Source organism: Cuculus canorus, chromosome Z, assembly GCF_017976375.1.
Source record: "Cuculus canorus isolate bCucCan1 chromosome Z, bCucCan1.pri, whole genome shotgun sequence".
Taxonomy (NCBI): domain Eukaryota; kingdom Metazoa; phylum Chordata; class Aves; order Cuculiformes; family Cuculidae; genus Cuculus; species Cuculus canorus.
In genome coordinates, this window is record NC_071441.1 from 31140936 (window position 1) to 31157446 (window position 16511).

The following is a 16511-nucleotide window of genomic DNA, read 5'->3' on the forward strand; positions in this document are numbered from 1 at the left end:
TTTATTACAGATTCACCCACAGCCTTAAAATTCTCACAGAGGACGTGGAGAAAATCTTAAGAAGGGAACTGACTTATATTGTTTTCCTAGGAAGCCAAGTTAAAAAGACTCATCTTTGAAGCGTTGCTTCAAATGACTGGACAACCAAAGAAAAGCATAGCAATGCTCAAGAGAATGTTGTTAAAAATCAAAACCAGCTAGCTAGAAAGGAAATAGTGGCACGTAATCTGGTAACCAAAATCACACACAAAAAATAACAGTCTTACAGGAAGACAAATAAATTTTACCGCATCAGAAAGTTGAACTTCTTTAAGCTGCATGTAATGTATCCTTTATCTTCCAGCTATCCTATCACATACTGTAATGTGCACAAAGTACCAAATTCATTTCCAGGGTTTGTTCCCAGTAGGTCATGGCCCTGTGCAATGAACCGCTTCATGCCCTTGTGTTCCCATAGGCACAGAAAAATAACTGATTTACAAAGCATTTCAAATGAAGACTGCTCTCTGACTAGAATTAAATACAAAAGCACTGTAGTCTTCTTCATCTCCTATATTAACTTCCATCCACATGTCATTTTCAGCCTTCATTTCTCTTGTCTCATTTCATGTCTCTTGTTATTGCTGCTTTACTGTGCTTATTTGCCAACATCTTGCTGAAACTGATTCAGTTCACTTATTGCAGGCAATTACTTCAGTGTTTTGGAGCCTCCATTATTTGTAGCCTGACAGTTTGCCATTTGAACAAATGGCAACAGATGTCTGAGAAAAGCGAAGTGCATGGTTGAAGACATGGATTTGCATTAAGTGGCAGGCTGTTCCTAATCTATGAAAAAAATCTTTACATCTAGCCAATTAAATCATGACAAATGAGACATTTTTAAAAGATGACTAGGTAAAGAAAAGAGCACTAATATTCTTTTTCCAGCTTTCATTTGTCCTAGGTCAGTCATTTCATATAAGCTTTATATATCACCAAATGCTTTCAATTTTTTGACACCAAATTCCTCCAGCTGGATACATTTTTAGTGCATCAAATATTAAATAATTGTCTTGCAATTTGCCTAGGCACTCTAACTCCATTTCAAGAAACAACAAAAACTTCACTGTTCTCAGAACAACTGACTTTACTTTATGACTTTCTTTTTATTTTCAGCCAAGTTAAATATTTCATCACTTTGCTCCTTTAGAGACAATCTCATAGCAAAATATTGGAGGCAAAACAAGCCTCAAGAGTTAGCCCCGTCATTATTAGAAGTTCCTGAATAATTTGAAGGGATTGACATTCTCCATATTCAGCCTGGCTTTTATTTTCCTTATTTATATTTCAAGAGCTCCATTTATGCTAAAAATTCACATTACATATGAAAGCTTAAAGATTAATAATGATCAGACAAACTTTATATGTGCCCTTGGGACTTCGATTTTGTGCATTTACTAAGGTATTCTGCAGACCGGACACAAGTAGGTATTTTATAACTCATTACAAGCATTGTACAGATTTTGAAATGCATACACAGGAGCAGGCTGTCAAAATTCCTAACACTCCTCTGCATAGCAGACTCCCTCTTCTGGGTATATTTGCAATGGTAGTAGCACACAAATAATGTATTTCAGGTTTTTTTTCGCATCATTTATTACTGATGTATAAGATTCATTGACTTCCTCCATGCTTTTTCTTCTTTAATCTAACCCTGACTCCTGTTGTCTGGGGATTTCTGTCTTTGGGGGAAAAGAAATACAAGAACCCATACAAAAATAGAGTCATATAAACTGATGCACAGACAAGTCATAAAAAGAAAACATAAAGAGACATAATTATGTATTTACTGCAAGAATAAAGTCACTGCTACTGTAAAAACAGAAATCAAGCAGACAAAAGGCACTAGTCACACCTCCATTAAAAGAGTATTTTTGCAAAAGTTATATGTATGCTTGTCTGCAGCCTAAGAATCTTAATGTTCCAACAGAAAAAAAGAAATGTGACTTTTGTTAGCAGAAACAGCCATCTACTGGGAAAACCTAAACCAACCACGCAAAAAGACCCAGTCGTTAAATCACAACTGTATGCTTTGCTATTGTAAGAAAAGATTATAGAAGTATTTTACACTCATTAATTCCTAAATTTAAATACTACTCAACCCACAACCCTTTTGAAGACTTTCAGACCAGAAAGATACCTTTTCAGTTATTTTCTTAAATTTGTTTACAATTTATCTAAACATAACATGTTTTAGACAAGGAAGCAGTGTAAAGTCCATTGTCAACACCTTGGAAATGGTCAATAACTGAACTTCAAATATGTAAAAACAGTTATCAAGCTGCAGCATTCCTAAGATTCCCATATTTCTTGCCCATAATGTATCAGCAGACATACTCATGTCTACTCTGCTTACAATCAACCCATTTCAGGTCACTTTCTTCATATACCCTTAATCATACGCAAAGAGACTCTACAAGCAAAGTATGTATACAAAATACTCCATACTTTTAGGTATGTACATGTATGGTAGCCACATGCAAAATAAAACTCATATTTTCTGCTTTCTCAATATTGATGAAGCCAGACAGAACATGCTGTCTCTTTCAATGTTGAACTATTCGCTTTGGAGAAGTGCTCAAATACAAAAAAAATCAGCTTCTTTGAACAAGAGGTCCAGCTTCCAGTCTCCCCAACAAAGCTTATCTTATCATCATTCTTCTGCAGTACAGAGAGAAAGGCAGTCTTGATTTTGGTACAATAGAACACAACAACAAAGAAAGTTTAGATCAGTTTAGTCTCAACTGTGATAGTTAATTACTGTAACTCCTGTGTAAGGCTCCTGGAATCCTACAGATTCATAGAGCAGAGACTTTATTTGCACAAGTCTTGCAAGGTAATACACTTAAGCTTAGAAGCTTACTTGTGGCTCACAGATGAATTAAAACTTTTGCTCAACTACAACATTTAGTTGCATAGCCTCATTTGCACTAGAATTTGTTTATAAAAATCATCATGCTAGTTAGAGGATGAAACTTTCAGGAAGTTTTAATTATCTTTATTTTGGACAGTATTTGAGATTATGCTTAAACCCCAAAACTGTGACAGTTAATATGACCTCAAAGATATGAGTCCATTAATTTAGCAGTCCAAGCACTCCAAACTAGTTAACAGAGCATGTACAAATCACAGAAGACTCTCAACTGCTGTTTGAATGTTTTATCATGGTTAGCATGAAAAGAACTAATATCACCAAGTGAGACATACATGTAGTATGAGTTGCTAAAATCTGTTTAATATGAAACACAAGCTGATATTAAAAAGAAGGAAAAAGAAAGAAACCAAAGAACACTCTGCAACAGTAGATAGGCCTACCCTTGCAAGAATGTGTATAGAAGTTATACATCATATGGTGAATAGAACAAAGGCCACACTAAGGAGCGTCTTACAGAAACACAGTATCATGAAGGCAGGAAGGGATCACTTGAGCTATCTAGTTCAACTCTGCTGCTCAAGGAAGGTCAGATCAAAGAGCTTCTTCAGGATTATGTCAGGTTTTAAACAACTTCACAAAAAAAAAAGAATTAAAAAAAAAATTCCTGTGTTCAGAGGGAATGTAACATTTCAGTTTGTGCCTATTGCCTCTTGTCTAGTCAGTTGGGCATTAATACCGAGCCTCATTTTCCCTTCCTGAAGGAGAAGATCACTGTGATCATTCTCTTTTTCCTGGCTAAAGAAAGCATCTCCAGCTCTCTTTGTATGAAAAATACTCCACACCTTTCATAAACTTTGTAGCCCTGCAGCATACTCCCTCCAGCTAGTCTGTAACACTCGTTCTGGAGAGCCCAGAATTGGACACAGTACTCCAGCTGTGTCCTCAGCAGTCATAAGTAGCGAGGAAGTATCATTTCCCACAGCATGGTGGCACTTTCCCCAACGCAGCCCACAATGTTACTAACCCTTTTGCAAAAAGGCTTTGTCATCAGCTTGTCCACCACAAATTTAAGCGCCTTCTCTGAAAAGCCGTGGTCCACTTGGGTGGCCCTCTGCATGTCACTGGTGCATGGCGGAATTATTTGTCCCCAGGTGCACAGGTCTTTGCACTTCACCTTGCTGGACATCATCACGTTTCTGTTTGCCCCTTTTCTCCACCACGTCAAGAACAACCATCTGGTCTATCAGCCGCTTTTCCAAAGCACAACCTATCCCATCGCTCAGGTCCTTAATGGAGAGGCAGAAGAGGATTGGGCCCAGAATTGATCTCTAGGGTTCAGCACTAGTGACTTGACTCAAACTTGACATCCCCAGTCCAAAAGCCTAACAGTTTTTCAGTTTGTGATGTTTACCTTTATTTAGTAAAACATGTGACACAACATCAACTGTTCCCTGCTATCTATTGCTGTATCTATTAATTCAATATTGCTATATTGAATATTGCTATATTGAATTAATTTATATATTATATAAATTACTTATTTATATATTATAAAAATAGGTAAACCTACCCAGCTGTAAGTATCTGGTCTCTCTTCTAATTGTTGTGCTGCTGCTCCTAAGCTAGAAAGGGTGATATTTCAACTATGAATTGCAACAGCCCTGAGTATTAACTGTAATTTTACATCATGGCAATAATTCCTTCCTTCTCCGCCCAAATAAGCACTCCAGTGCAACTACAATTGCAGATAATTTCCTCAGAAGAGGAAGTTTGCATCACTCCTCCCCACAAGTTTTGTAATCTGTTTGACAGCAGGAATTGTAAACCATGATCTCGCAGCTTAAGACAAAACAAGAGAAACAAGTTTACCAGTTTAGCTACCATACTGTATCTTTACTACAATTTAGAGATTTGCTATACCCCACACAAACTATGTCAGAGCTGGAAAACAAATTCAGACTTTTAGACCGTGTTCCCAAATGTTACGGAAGATTAGTATCTAGTACTTCAAGGGAACCTGCCCATCTTGCCATGAGTCCATTTATCAGGAAAGCATGTTATAGGGAGACATTCAACTAAGTACAGCAAGCATGAATTCAGTTGTATTCTACGTCTTTCCTCCTTTGCTTCAAAAGCCATTAAGTCTAGTGCTTTCAGGAGGTGTAGTCTATTTCACTCTACTTTCTGTACGGTTCAAGAAAGTCCTCTTCTGGAGTTGTATACTTAAGCCTTAACAGCCGCATTTAAAGAATTAGATGAAACATGACCCATATGCCACAATTCTTTGTTGCAGCATGTTTAAAACTCCTGGTAGAGTCAACAAGTAGAGCTCATATAACCAGATGAAAAGGGCACATATGGCTATGTAAGAAAGACATGCACAGCCAGTGCAATAGAAGGAAAGTTTACGCTAATGAAGTTAATGAAGTAAGGCAACTGCAGAGGATACCTCGCTCATTAAATATTTCCAGTTAATACCGAATGATATACCAGTAGCAGGCAATATAGTGAATGTGGCTAATTTGTACAGTGCAATGGATGTGCTATAAATGCAGTTTTAATAGTATGCAGTGTGTAAGTAAAAAGGAATAACTAAAGCTATATTTTCCCAATTTTCATGCTTGCATATGTATTCTTTGTTAACTTTCAGCACTGCGATTCTTGGAGTTGAGAAGCCTAAAACTCAGCCACTTAGAAAGGACAAAGAATACAGAAAAGTAATAAGAAAACTGGTTTTAATTCAAAATTGTATAGAAAAATGTTAACAACGGCTAAAGAATGCAGCTGGACATTAACCTTTTGTATATATTCCTGATAGAAACTAAGGCACTTAAATTAACAAACATTTTACTGTTATAACCCAGCTATCCTATAATAACTATTTATATTTTTCTACAAATGCTAAAAAGTAAACTACGCCATTCAGGTAACATTTAAAAATATCTAAAACATACTTGCACACTCCCAAGTCTATCTACAGTCAAACTCCCAAAGGCAGTAGCCCAGAATTATATGCACACTAAAATAAGTCCATTTTAAATATCCATAGTTCTCTTTAATATATCAAGCGACTTGTTTTCTCCCACTACAGTCTCACTTAGGTATTATTTTATAAGCAGGAGGAAATGGGGCTCTCAGTCAGCCTAGTTCAGTCCATTTCTTCTATATTGTTCGGGTTTTTCTTTTTGATTGAAGTATTCCACCTTGTTTCACCTAAGGTATATAAAAGACATTTAAAATTAGACTGCAAATTTAAGTGTCACTTTTTTGGATACACACAATGGAACACCAAAAATTATGTTTAGCAAGTTAAAGAATATTACACTTTCACAAATATTTTAAGTTGTTCAAGAATTGAATATGATCTTTTACACTTGGGTAATGGTGTACAAGAACATTGGTACAAGCACTGTGTAACAGTGCTTATTTTTATTGGCTTCCTTCAAAAGGCCTCCCAGTCTGCTCACGATTCAAGTGTGTATAGCAGATACCATTTCTGAATCCTTTTATGACAGGTCTGCACTTGCTGAAGGAGGCTTATACAAACATCCTGCCGTGAACACAAAGATGATCGTGATGATTTTGCAAGCAGTACCTGAATGCAAAGAATAGAAGAGTCCTTGTTGCAGTGACCTTCAATAGTAGAAAGAGTATTTCAGTCATTTATAAAGTTTCACGTGGTGAGTTACAATCTAAGACTTAAATGGATATATCCTGTGAATTTCAAAGCATTTTACACAAACTGCAAAGGGCAGGTAAAGGCAAACTTCCAACAAACTTCACATCCCTGACGTGAATTTTTTGCTTGCAGCAGCTGTTGCCACTATTTCAGCTCTGTAATTGTTTATCCCCTTCTTGCCTCAAGAGTAAACGTTCCTCAGCTCTTTATTCAGTATCGTTCTTCACTGCATCAATATTCTCTGCCACAAACTAGAACTCCTCACATGAAAACTTGTTAAGTATTCTCTCCTCAGCTACCTTAAAAGTTTGTTCCATTTACTCATCACACCACATAGCAGTGTTTGTGCAACTGGGGATGGAAATGAGAGTGTGGACAAAGAGGAGGGATTCTATTTTATCACAAATAAACCTGAGAGATACCAAAAATTGAAGTTCTGATTCCTGCTTTTTCAGTTTCAAGATTAGATGTTAGCAATTCAGTTTATGCACTGTAAGTATCACAGTTACTGGAAGACAGGACAACAGCAGTTAGCACAGATGCAAGCTTAGCCGGCCTTCCCTCCTTGAGTCTTAAACACTTGAAAGGAACAGATTGTTAAACAATTCAGGAAAATTCATCTCTAGTGTTAGAGATTCAAGACCTTAGTATTAATTTAGGGAAACGTTCTGAAAAGTACAAGAGGAAGAAAGCTTCTCAGACCTTAAGCTGCAAACAGACCAAGCCAGATAAGACTGACTAGCAAAAAAAATCTGTTACTTAAAAAAGTTTCCTAGGCAATTTTAAGATCCACTTAATGCCATCTTGCTCTTTCCATGATACTTGGCTTTCTACTATTTATCAAAAAAGTGTTGTTTTTTTTTAAAAAAAACCAGTGATGGTAAAAAATAGAAGTTTAAGAAACTATTTTAAAATAATTCCCATCTAGCAGTCAAGATCAGTACATCTGTTACCTTGTATGCATACTTAATATGAAGAAGTGACTTACTTATGCCCATCAGAAGATAAGCCATTCTTTCATTGTCATAAACCCAACAGGCTCCTTTAGTTTTACATTCATTAAAATCCCACAGAGTACAACTATTGTCTATAGCAACACCAAACAAAATTGGTCCAGGAATAGTACCTGAAACGCACAACAAAAATGTTAGAAAGTTTGAGTTACCCGGAATAGTCTTACCTGGTCTTAATACAGTGAATTGCCAGGCTGGTGGGGAAGATGAAATGGGATGTCTACACAGTGAACACTACATTTTAACAGAAGTCAGAGGGCTCATATTACATAGCAAGTGTGCCTCTTCCACTACTTTCAATTAACTGGTAGAATGCATAGAGCTTCAGTTAATTTTTTATACAGCTCTCACTTTATCAAGCAAGAAGTTTGTCCAAAAACTTGAGGTTCTCAACTTCCTCAGTTTCCATTGGAAAAGAAAAATGTGATTAAAACTAAGGGAAAAAAACAGCTAATCAAGGAAGCAGGATTTTAACTGAAAAGACAACCCTTCTCTCTGATGATATACATTAACAAGTTCCAAATTCAGAGAACTTAAATATTATAATGTTAACATGTTCAACTATACATTTTTTCCATCCATTAGATATTGCCAAGCTTCCAGGAAAAAAATCATGTAAAATGAGTAACATTTACAGTTATTCCTGTGTAGAACTTTTAGATCTGTGTGATTTTTGTTACAACAGTGCTTTATAAGCACAAGTATTTTGCATCCAGGTAAAGGCCATTTTATTATAAATGCACTTGGCAGATCAGTGCATGTCTACCTAAACTAGTCAAGGCCTAAACTGTTCTTGAGCTAACAGGCAGCACCTGTCCTCACTACAGCTCTTCTGTCTAGAACCCCTGTGTGATTCCTCAAGACCACAGCATAAATATCGTTTTGGTAGTAATGATGCCAGTTGCTGTCTTCTTCAGCCACGTTCAGCACAGGCTGTACAAAAAGCACTCCTATCCTCTGCTCCACAGTGTTAAGAGTTAAATACTTTACTTTAAGTAAAATGAAACATAGAAGTCCTCAAACAACACTTAATACTACCTTCCAGGTAATTATATGTAAAGATGCTTAGTCTTTTTAGGCTTTATTGGTACAATTACTTAGATTAACTGGAGTTCCAACAGGTATAGCAAAGCAGACCTCACACCACTAGATATGTGACGTTAAGTGGCAGGGAATGGCTGTAGTACTAAATATTGATATCAAAGTCTATGCAGTAACTAAACCTTGATCCAGTCTTGAATTACACATGCTGCTATAAAGTGTCTAAGAAAAGAGTTTAAAATATGCCTGGGATAATTCAAATGAGTAGTTCAGAGAATAGTTACTTATAGTTTTGTTTTATTTAAGGTGATTTACCTGTCCCACTGAGATCCTGGAAATGCTTAGATTTAGAAATTAAGTAGTAGATTTCCCACATAAAAACTCAGTAATTATTCACATACAAGTGTCTACAATTTCAAGAAAGGTTAAAATTAGTCAAAGGAACTGAAAGGGAAGAGACAAGAAGGAAGACTCCACGTACCTAATTTAGAATACACTAGCATTGCAAATAAGAATACAACAGTATGAGACAGTGTTATTCCTTTTAACTTCTGGAACTTGAAACTGCTTTCTATTACATCACTACTTCTTATCTCAGGTTTTAGAATAGGCCTCCTTCGGGGGAGGTGACAGAAGGTGCCTTTAGCCAAAAGAATGACAGTTACTAATCTTTCGTTAGTGCTAGTAAGAACAAGGAAAGCTCATGTGAGCACACATGCCCTATTTAAATAAGAATTTAAATTCAGGTGGCACTTGCTTTATAAAAAATGTTTTCTATAAGTCAATAATAGGCCACTTCAAGATCCTCTGAAAGCTTCTTGATGTGTTATTTTAGAAAACATTTAGAAAAATGTCAAATAAGTAGATTATTCAAAGACAAGTGTGTCAACAAGAAATTCATACCCAGCAGTCGCAGAAATACTTCCTGTACTCCAAGAGCAAACGAGCGCTGTTTATCTGGCACACACCTGTGAACAAGATTTGCAGTTTCAGACCTAGGAAACATATTTTAACTGTTCAACTTCTCTGCTTTATCCCTCAGAGAGTATGCTTTGTCTTAATATACTCTTAATCTGTTCATTGCAAAGCATTTTCAGAAATCCAGTGTGCAAAACAAGTAACTGAAAAACTCCAAGAGGTGTTTTGACAAAAGGCAGAAGCAATTTTTATAGATCATCAAGGAATGTTAGATTGTACTAGTTTTAAAAAAACAGTATAAATAAAAAGCAGCTTACCAGCAGCACCCTGATACAACGTTTAACTGTTTCCATAAAACTACCAAGGATCTAAGGACAGTGCTAGAAAGCAACCCTGAGTTACTATTCCTAAAGAAGCAATACATGAGTTGAGATTAGGCTTCAGCACAATGTAAGGTGTTGCACTTCCCATAACCCTTACAATATAGTCAACTAACCCTACAATTAATCAGTTCTAGTCTATGCTACATAAACCAATATATTATTTAAAAACTAGCAGAATTGACCTTCTTACCTCCTGCTCACTTCTTTCTGACACTTCTCTAGCAACATTTTATTCTGACAGTGTCTTGAAGATACTACCATAAAGATTAAATACAACCCAATTTACATAATTTACACAATTTAGTGGCAGCAAAGTTTTCTTCAATAACCTGTCTTATTGAAGCACTGTAAGTGCTAAAACAGAGTGTTTAAATATTCAGGAGTTGTTTCCTCATTCTGGACTATGTTTAAAAATTAGCCATAGAAAAACATCCAAGATAAGCAGCTATGAGTAGTCACTGTTTAGGACCCCTCTACTCAAAAATGCAAGTAGACAAAGGAGACTGAATTTTGCACAGCATGGGTTGCGTTTTCTAACACCAGAATAATGTCACAGACATGTGAGTTTACAGGTTGCACAAAACAGGCTCACTGAAAAGCCACCAGAATACACTGTAGTAACTCACCTCGCGTTTAGCTAATTTAAATTAAGTTTTGTACCTTTAAACTGCTCTACAGTACCCTTTTCCATAAAAACTGTTTCATTATTTCAGTTGAAATGCACAAGGATTCAAAATTCCACGGTATTGCTTAGAATTATCTAAATAAAAATGTCAGCTCAGTTTTGAAGGTAATATAACACTTCATATTATTCTGCCTCCATACTAATATGTCAAGCTGTTAATTCCAGATTTATACCAACCCTGAACAGGTGCTTTCTACAGAGCACTGTTGCAGTGTATCACTCCCCTCCATAATGCCCTTGCCCAGAAAGCTGGAAAAAGAGCATCTAACAACACCATCATGTATATAGTGCAAGTATGCCTAGCATTGCGACTACTTCCTCTCTAGAACGGTTAGAGGTACAAGTCAGATTTCAACAAAGTGAAACAGCCCTACTTTCAGCATGAGGCCTATGTATTAAAAAAAAAAAAACCAAAACCATTTAGCTTGCATGCATATGAGTTTCAGCAATTTGCAATACAGTCAAACTACTGGTAACAGTCACATACTTGCTGTCATGTTAACATTAATTACTGCCATACATGTAATAGTACTATAATAGGAAAGGTAGTCTACAGTTCTTGACAGACATACTATTTTGTAAGTCAGAACTCTGAACTGAGACAGGAATCAAAGGTTGAGAATATAAGTCTGGTTGCTGCTTTGGGTTTTTTTTGGTACAATTTGAAATCCTGGCACTACTGATACACAAGATAGCTGAATATTTTGTTCATCCAAGTACATGGCACATATATTCCTTCCTGCTTTGAGTGAAACAATCAGGAGTGCTTCCAGTACAGAAAGATTTTGCTACAAGAACAAAAGTTGAATTCATTAAAAATAAACCCAAACAAGTAGTGTCTACTGACTAAATGTGATAACAGATAGCGAACAGTGGTATGGCTGTCCTTCAAGTACAGCCAGTTTAATACACAGAGTACTAAAACACAAAATCCTTTGCACGTGTTTAAGTATATATTCCAAAGCAAAATGAATTAGAGTACTTCACTGATCTCAGTTTTCACAAGAATGCTACCTGCTTCTCAGCGCAAAAACATACCTGAGAATGGCCACAGTTGTTGGAGTAATAGCCATACATGTAAAAACAACAGCAAAAAAGAAGAAGGTCAGGAAAAAAGGTAGAAGTTTGCACTGTGTTGGACATTTCCCAGGGACAGCCTCATAAAAAAAGTCTTCTGAATCACTTTCTCTTTTTGGTTTCCCAATACAGGAACAGTTGTGGTACGTCTACAAATAATTTATAAGACAAAGTTTAGCTCTAAGAATGACACTAAGTGACATTACTATGGTGGATGTTCACTGGGTCTCCATCACACCAAATACAAGAACAAACTCTGACTTCAGAGTATGTGAAACTGCCCATTTCTTGATGATCATATGACACTAACCCTTTTTTTTAAAAATTGGTTCAGCAGAACTTGATTGATCCAGCCCATTTGTCACCACCAGTTACTACATACAATTAAGAAAGGCCAAACTACAGTGTTCAAAATCAGACTTCTTTATATTGATATATAGACAAAAAACTTCAAGAAAATGTAATTTTGAAACATTTTTAACAGTCACCTCTTTAATAATGGACACCATAGAGCATGCCAATGCTTGGAGGAGGATAGGAAATGTCCCTTTTCTCTATCCCTGTATGAGACTGGTTTAATTTGCAAAGCGTAACTTCTGAACAAAGGATAGCCAAAACTTTAATTCCCTTACAGTAGAAGATACCTTACATGGGTATCAAAAGTAATTTGCCTAATATTGAAATAATCTAATGTTAACTATTATCTAGTTTATTAATCCAAACTACTGATTATTTCTGCACAATTCAAAAGTTACACTCTGAAGAACTTAAAGTGTCTTCACTACTAAAAACTATTACTTGACTGGGATTAATTCTCCAGATTTTCATCTAAATTCACACCACTATCTCCTCAAGCCTTATTCTTCAAGTGTAGGTAATGCATATCCAGTTACAACAGCAGCATAATAAAATGGAAAACAACAGTTTACATTCTTCAGAGATGTTGGCAAGTCCCAAATCACCTAGCATGACAGTGCTGCTATGAATAGGCTGATTTTTACTCTAGGCCGAATATGACAGGAAGAGAGATGAGCTCTTAAGAATTAAGCAGGAAAGAACAGAAGCAATGTTGGACTGCTTTTGTAAGTAGGTGAACAAATAGAATAGTTTTATGCTCTTCATTTAAATCTGCTAAGGTTTGTTTTCAAAGAAGAAAAAATAAGATCTGTCAAAGTGTGATGGTTACACAGCCAGAAGCTGTCAATCTCCTACATCGTCTTCTAGATAATATCTCTTCTCATTTACCATTGTCCTCTTCTGATATATAAAGACCCCAGAGGCACCTCTGGGTTCAGTTTGCCTACCTTTAGGCTCTTCCTAAACTCTTTAGCAGGGACGTGGGAAGAGTGTATTTTACTAGTTCATAAAGTCTCTCACTTCTGGGGAAGCTCAAAAATAACCAGCCACATTCAGTTGGCTTACAATTCCTACATCGCGGCAACTGACATTCAAACTTTGGAAACTCAAGCAGGTTGCATGCATACAGTAAGTATTAAATTATGTTTGAAGATCTAGATAAGAACTACAATTTGAAGTCAAGGTAGTTGCTGATTTCTACTTTTCCAATTATCAATTCCATTTAAAATATTTTTAGGTTTAATGTATTTTCAGCATAAGAATGCTTAACAGAAGTACCATTTGCAACATGGCACTGCACAAGTGAGAAACATACTGTGACTGATCAATAAACCTCTACAATGGAAGGCTGAGAGTACATGGGAAAGGATGATGTGCCCACGGAGTTCCCAAAACAATGCAGACTAAGTGATCACAGCTGTTGCAAAAAAAAAAAGCTATGCAGAGAAGCATCAGCTATGTCAGTTGAGTGGACAAACCAGTGGTTTCAATGTTGCTCCCCAAGTTCATTAAGAGAGCTTGAAAGTCTCCCTAAGTTAGCCAGACAAGCTAAAAGAGAGTGTAGTTCAGCCCAACAGAGCATAAACAAAAAGCCAACCAACTAGCAGAAGAATTTCAAATAGAGGAATGGGCTTGAGTTGGCTTTAACCCAGATATGCCTTCTCAACAACTGAGGAGGCCCACCATCATGATAATGAGCATGTTCTAGAAATCAGTAAAGGGAATCACACTGGTATTGTGACTGAGCTGTGTATTGCAATTACTATATTTCACTAAGCATTAACTTACATTTGTGTTGTGTTTTCACTACTTTTTGTATCACTCTGGTAAGTGAGAAATCCTGTCTAACATAAACTGTCCTCAAATAAGTAAATTTGACATTAAATGTTATGCTCTCCACAAGCAGAATATCTAAAAGCACCAGGAGAGAGAATCTTAGACTGTGACACATAACCAACACACATCCTACTTAGACCTGTGTTTCCAATCCACATATTTATGAATCTAATTGATAGTGACTGTGGCAATTTCTTGTACTCTGAGAATAATATTTGATACAGAACAAATTTTGCAGAACACCCAAACAAATCACGCCAGCTACCTTCAGAGCAAAAAGTACCTTTTTCACGTTGTTAAAGAGATGTGATGCACATCCTGCGAAACAGGGAGAAAAGTACTGGACTTCATCTCTGCCACAAACTGGGTAGTACATGGAACGCAAACACCTGCAGTTAGCATTACATGGTGCTGTTAAGTCATAGAGCACACCTGTTCTGAAAGGTAAAAGTTAATAAGCTCTTAATAGAGTAATTTAATAACAGCAGATATCTAAATCAGTAATGGAGTATTTATAGAATTTCTAAATATTTGATTCAGGTGATTTATGCATTTAATTGTTTAAAAATAAGCCATATTCCTAGTAGTTACAACTCTAATAGGCATTCCCATTTATTCTGTATCTAATAATTTTTGTGCTATTATTATTTCCATAGATTAGTCCCTCAACTTCCATTCACAAAAGCAGATAACTGCAATTCTTGCATCATCTCCTCATTTCCACACACTTGAATTTGTTCCATTTACAGTTTTAAGGGAGGAAAAAAAAGCAATGAGTTTAAAAGCAGAGTTTGGTGTTATTTATTCTACTGAATAAAACATTCTATGTTTTTTCCTGTTTTGGATTCAAGTCCAGGTCTAAACTCCTGCATTTTTACTATTTTTAACACTGCTATGCAGACATCTAGATTGGTCCAGCACCAAGACAACTGCACATGCTAAATGCAGAGTGCCAAGTCTTACCACACCCAAAAAGAACTTAAAAGATTTGCTCTGGCTAATGAAGAACACAGTTTAATTGAATTCTTTCTAACTATAATTATTCTTGATTTATGCATTTACTTCCAGAATAGGCCATATTACAGTTGTATTTGAAGTAGTTCCACTATATTATTCACATGAGTAATCGGTTTGGGATGCAGACAGACCTTCTTAAGATAAAATCGGAGAGAACAAAAACACCCTTTCATTTTCTAATAATAGTGCATGTAACAAGTAAATAAGCTTTACAGGTTAAGAGTCATCAGCCAAAACCAGGATACTGACAATGCCAGCAGCTTAAATATCATACTGTAAACTGAAAGTTCCACATTCATTACCTAAAAGGCAGGATTCTTCCAGAGAATTTAAGGTGGTCACAAATACGAAGAGAAGAAATAATCCATCTAGTAATTAAGTTGACTACTTCCATAGAATTCAAACTGCACATGGAGTATTAGGGACATCATAACTACTGATGTACTTTATCTGGTTGTTGTACAGTTGAAGCCTACTAAGTTATATTAGTTTATTCTTCATACATATAAGAATGAAAGTTAGTTTGCAAACTCATTAATCACAGGTCTGCTTATATAGTGCCTTGTAAGCCTGTGAGGTATGTCAAGCCTAGAAGTGTTAAATCAAGACAGTAACAACATTTGTCCTGTTTATATGGGCAGACAATGTCTCTCTCCCTTGACCTACAAAGAGGGACTGAACCTTTACTTACGCATGGTCATTGAAATATTACAATACAGAAGAAACAGTTCAGTGTTCTTATGAAATTTCTTGTTCTACAATTACTTTCCAAAAAGAAGTCTAGTAGGTGAGGCCATTAAATATTCTTTAAAAAGGCTGGTTTGGTTTTTTCCCCCCACAAAATAAGGAGTCCCAGAAACTTGTAGGAATGAACAGAACTACAAAAATAGTCACTGTATTTCTGTTCCTTCAAGTTTTCAAGGAAATACTAAACAAAATTATTCAGCAAAAACAACTCTTTGAAGTGTTTAACAGATGAAGTATATTATGTTAGTTTTGCTTATAGCCTAAATTAGTAATAAATGGGGTTAGTACAAACAACATACTTTGTTCCTTAACATATGGACTTAAAAGCAATCCTCTACTAATGTGGTTCTGGTAGTAAATATACAAAAAGCTTTCCCCACTTCTCTACCTCTAGGCTATTTTTCAATATAAAGAGAACACTTGCATGAAGGATTTTTCCAAATTCTTCACAAAAATGAACTTGTGTCAATTTCTAAGTCAGCTCTCAGAGCATTCTCACAATTTATTCTTTCAGAAGCATTTTTCTTAATAGCGTAAGCAAGAGTCAGACACTTGGCTATTCTTTCACAAGCTTATACACATTTTTAAAGCTACTACTAGGTATTTTAGCTGCTTATTCCTTCACAGAAAGCAGTTTTAGAGGTGCCCCTCTGTTAGTGGTACTAACTATGCTGATGCAGATCACCAAGAGCCTCGTCTACTATTTTGCATATAACCACTGTATTCAATTGCTACATACAGATTCTTTCGCTCAATATGTAAATACAAACTTCCCACAACCAAAGTCTGCATATTAGTTTCCACTGTTCTGAAGTGTCCACGGTAATCTCACAGCTAGTGTTTT

The 16511-nt window shown here is 36.1% G+C and overlaps 1 protein-coding gene across 9 annotated transcripts in view; it reads right to left on the minus strand.

Annotated features, from left to right (window-relative positions):
- Nucleotides 1-4540: 4540 nt before the first annotated feature.
- The window catches only part of LOC104061482 (solute carrier organic anion transporter family member 4C1-like), a 30734-nt gene continuing 18763 nt past the window's right edge, over nt 4541-16511 (minus strand). The window contains exons 9-14 of one of the 9 annotated variants that reach the window (XM_054055018.1): nt 14187-14340; nt 11672-11859; nt 9551-9615; nt 7582-7719; nt 6406-6547; nt 4541-6127 (exon numbers count right to left, since the gene is read on the minus strand). In XM_054055018.1, the coding sequence (XP_053910993.1) occupies nt 6124-6127; nt 6406-6547; nt 7582-7719; nt 9551-9615; nt 11672-11859; nt 14187-14340 (691 nt within the window). In that variant the 3' untranslated portion in view covers nt 4541-6123. Of the gene's footprint in view, nt 6548-7581; nt 7720-9550; nt 9616-11671; nt 11860-14186; nt 14341-16511 lie in introns of all 9 variants that reach the window. The other 8 variants (XM_054055022.1, XM_054055021.1, XM_054055019.1 and 5 more) reach the window with 8 other exon arrangements.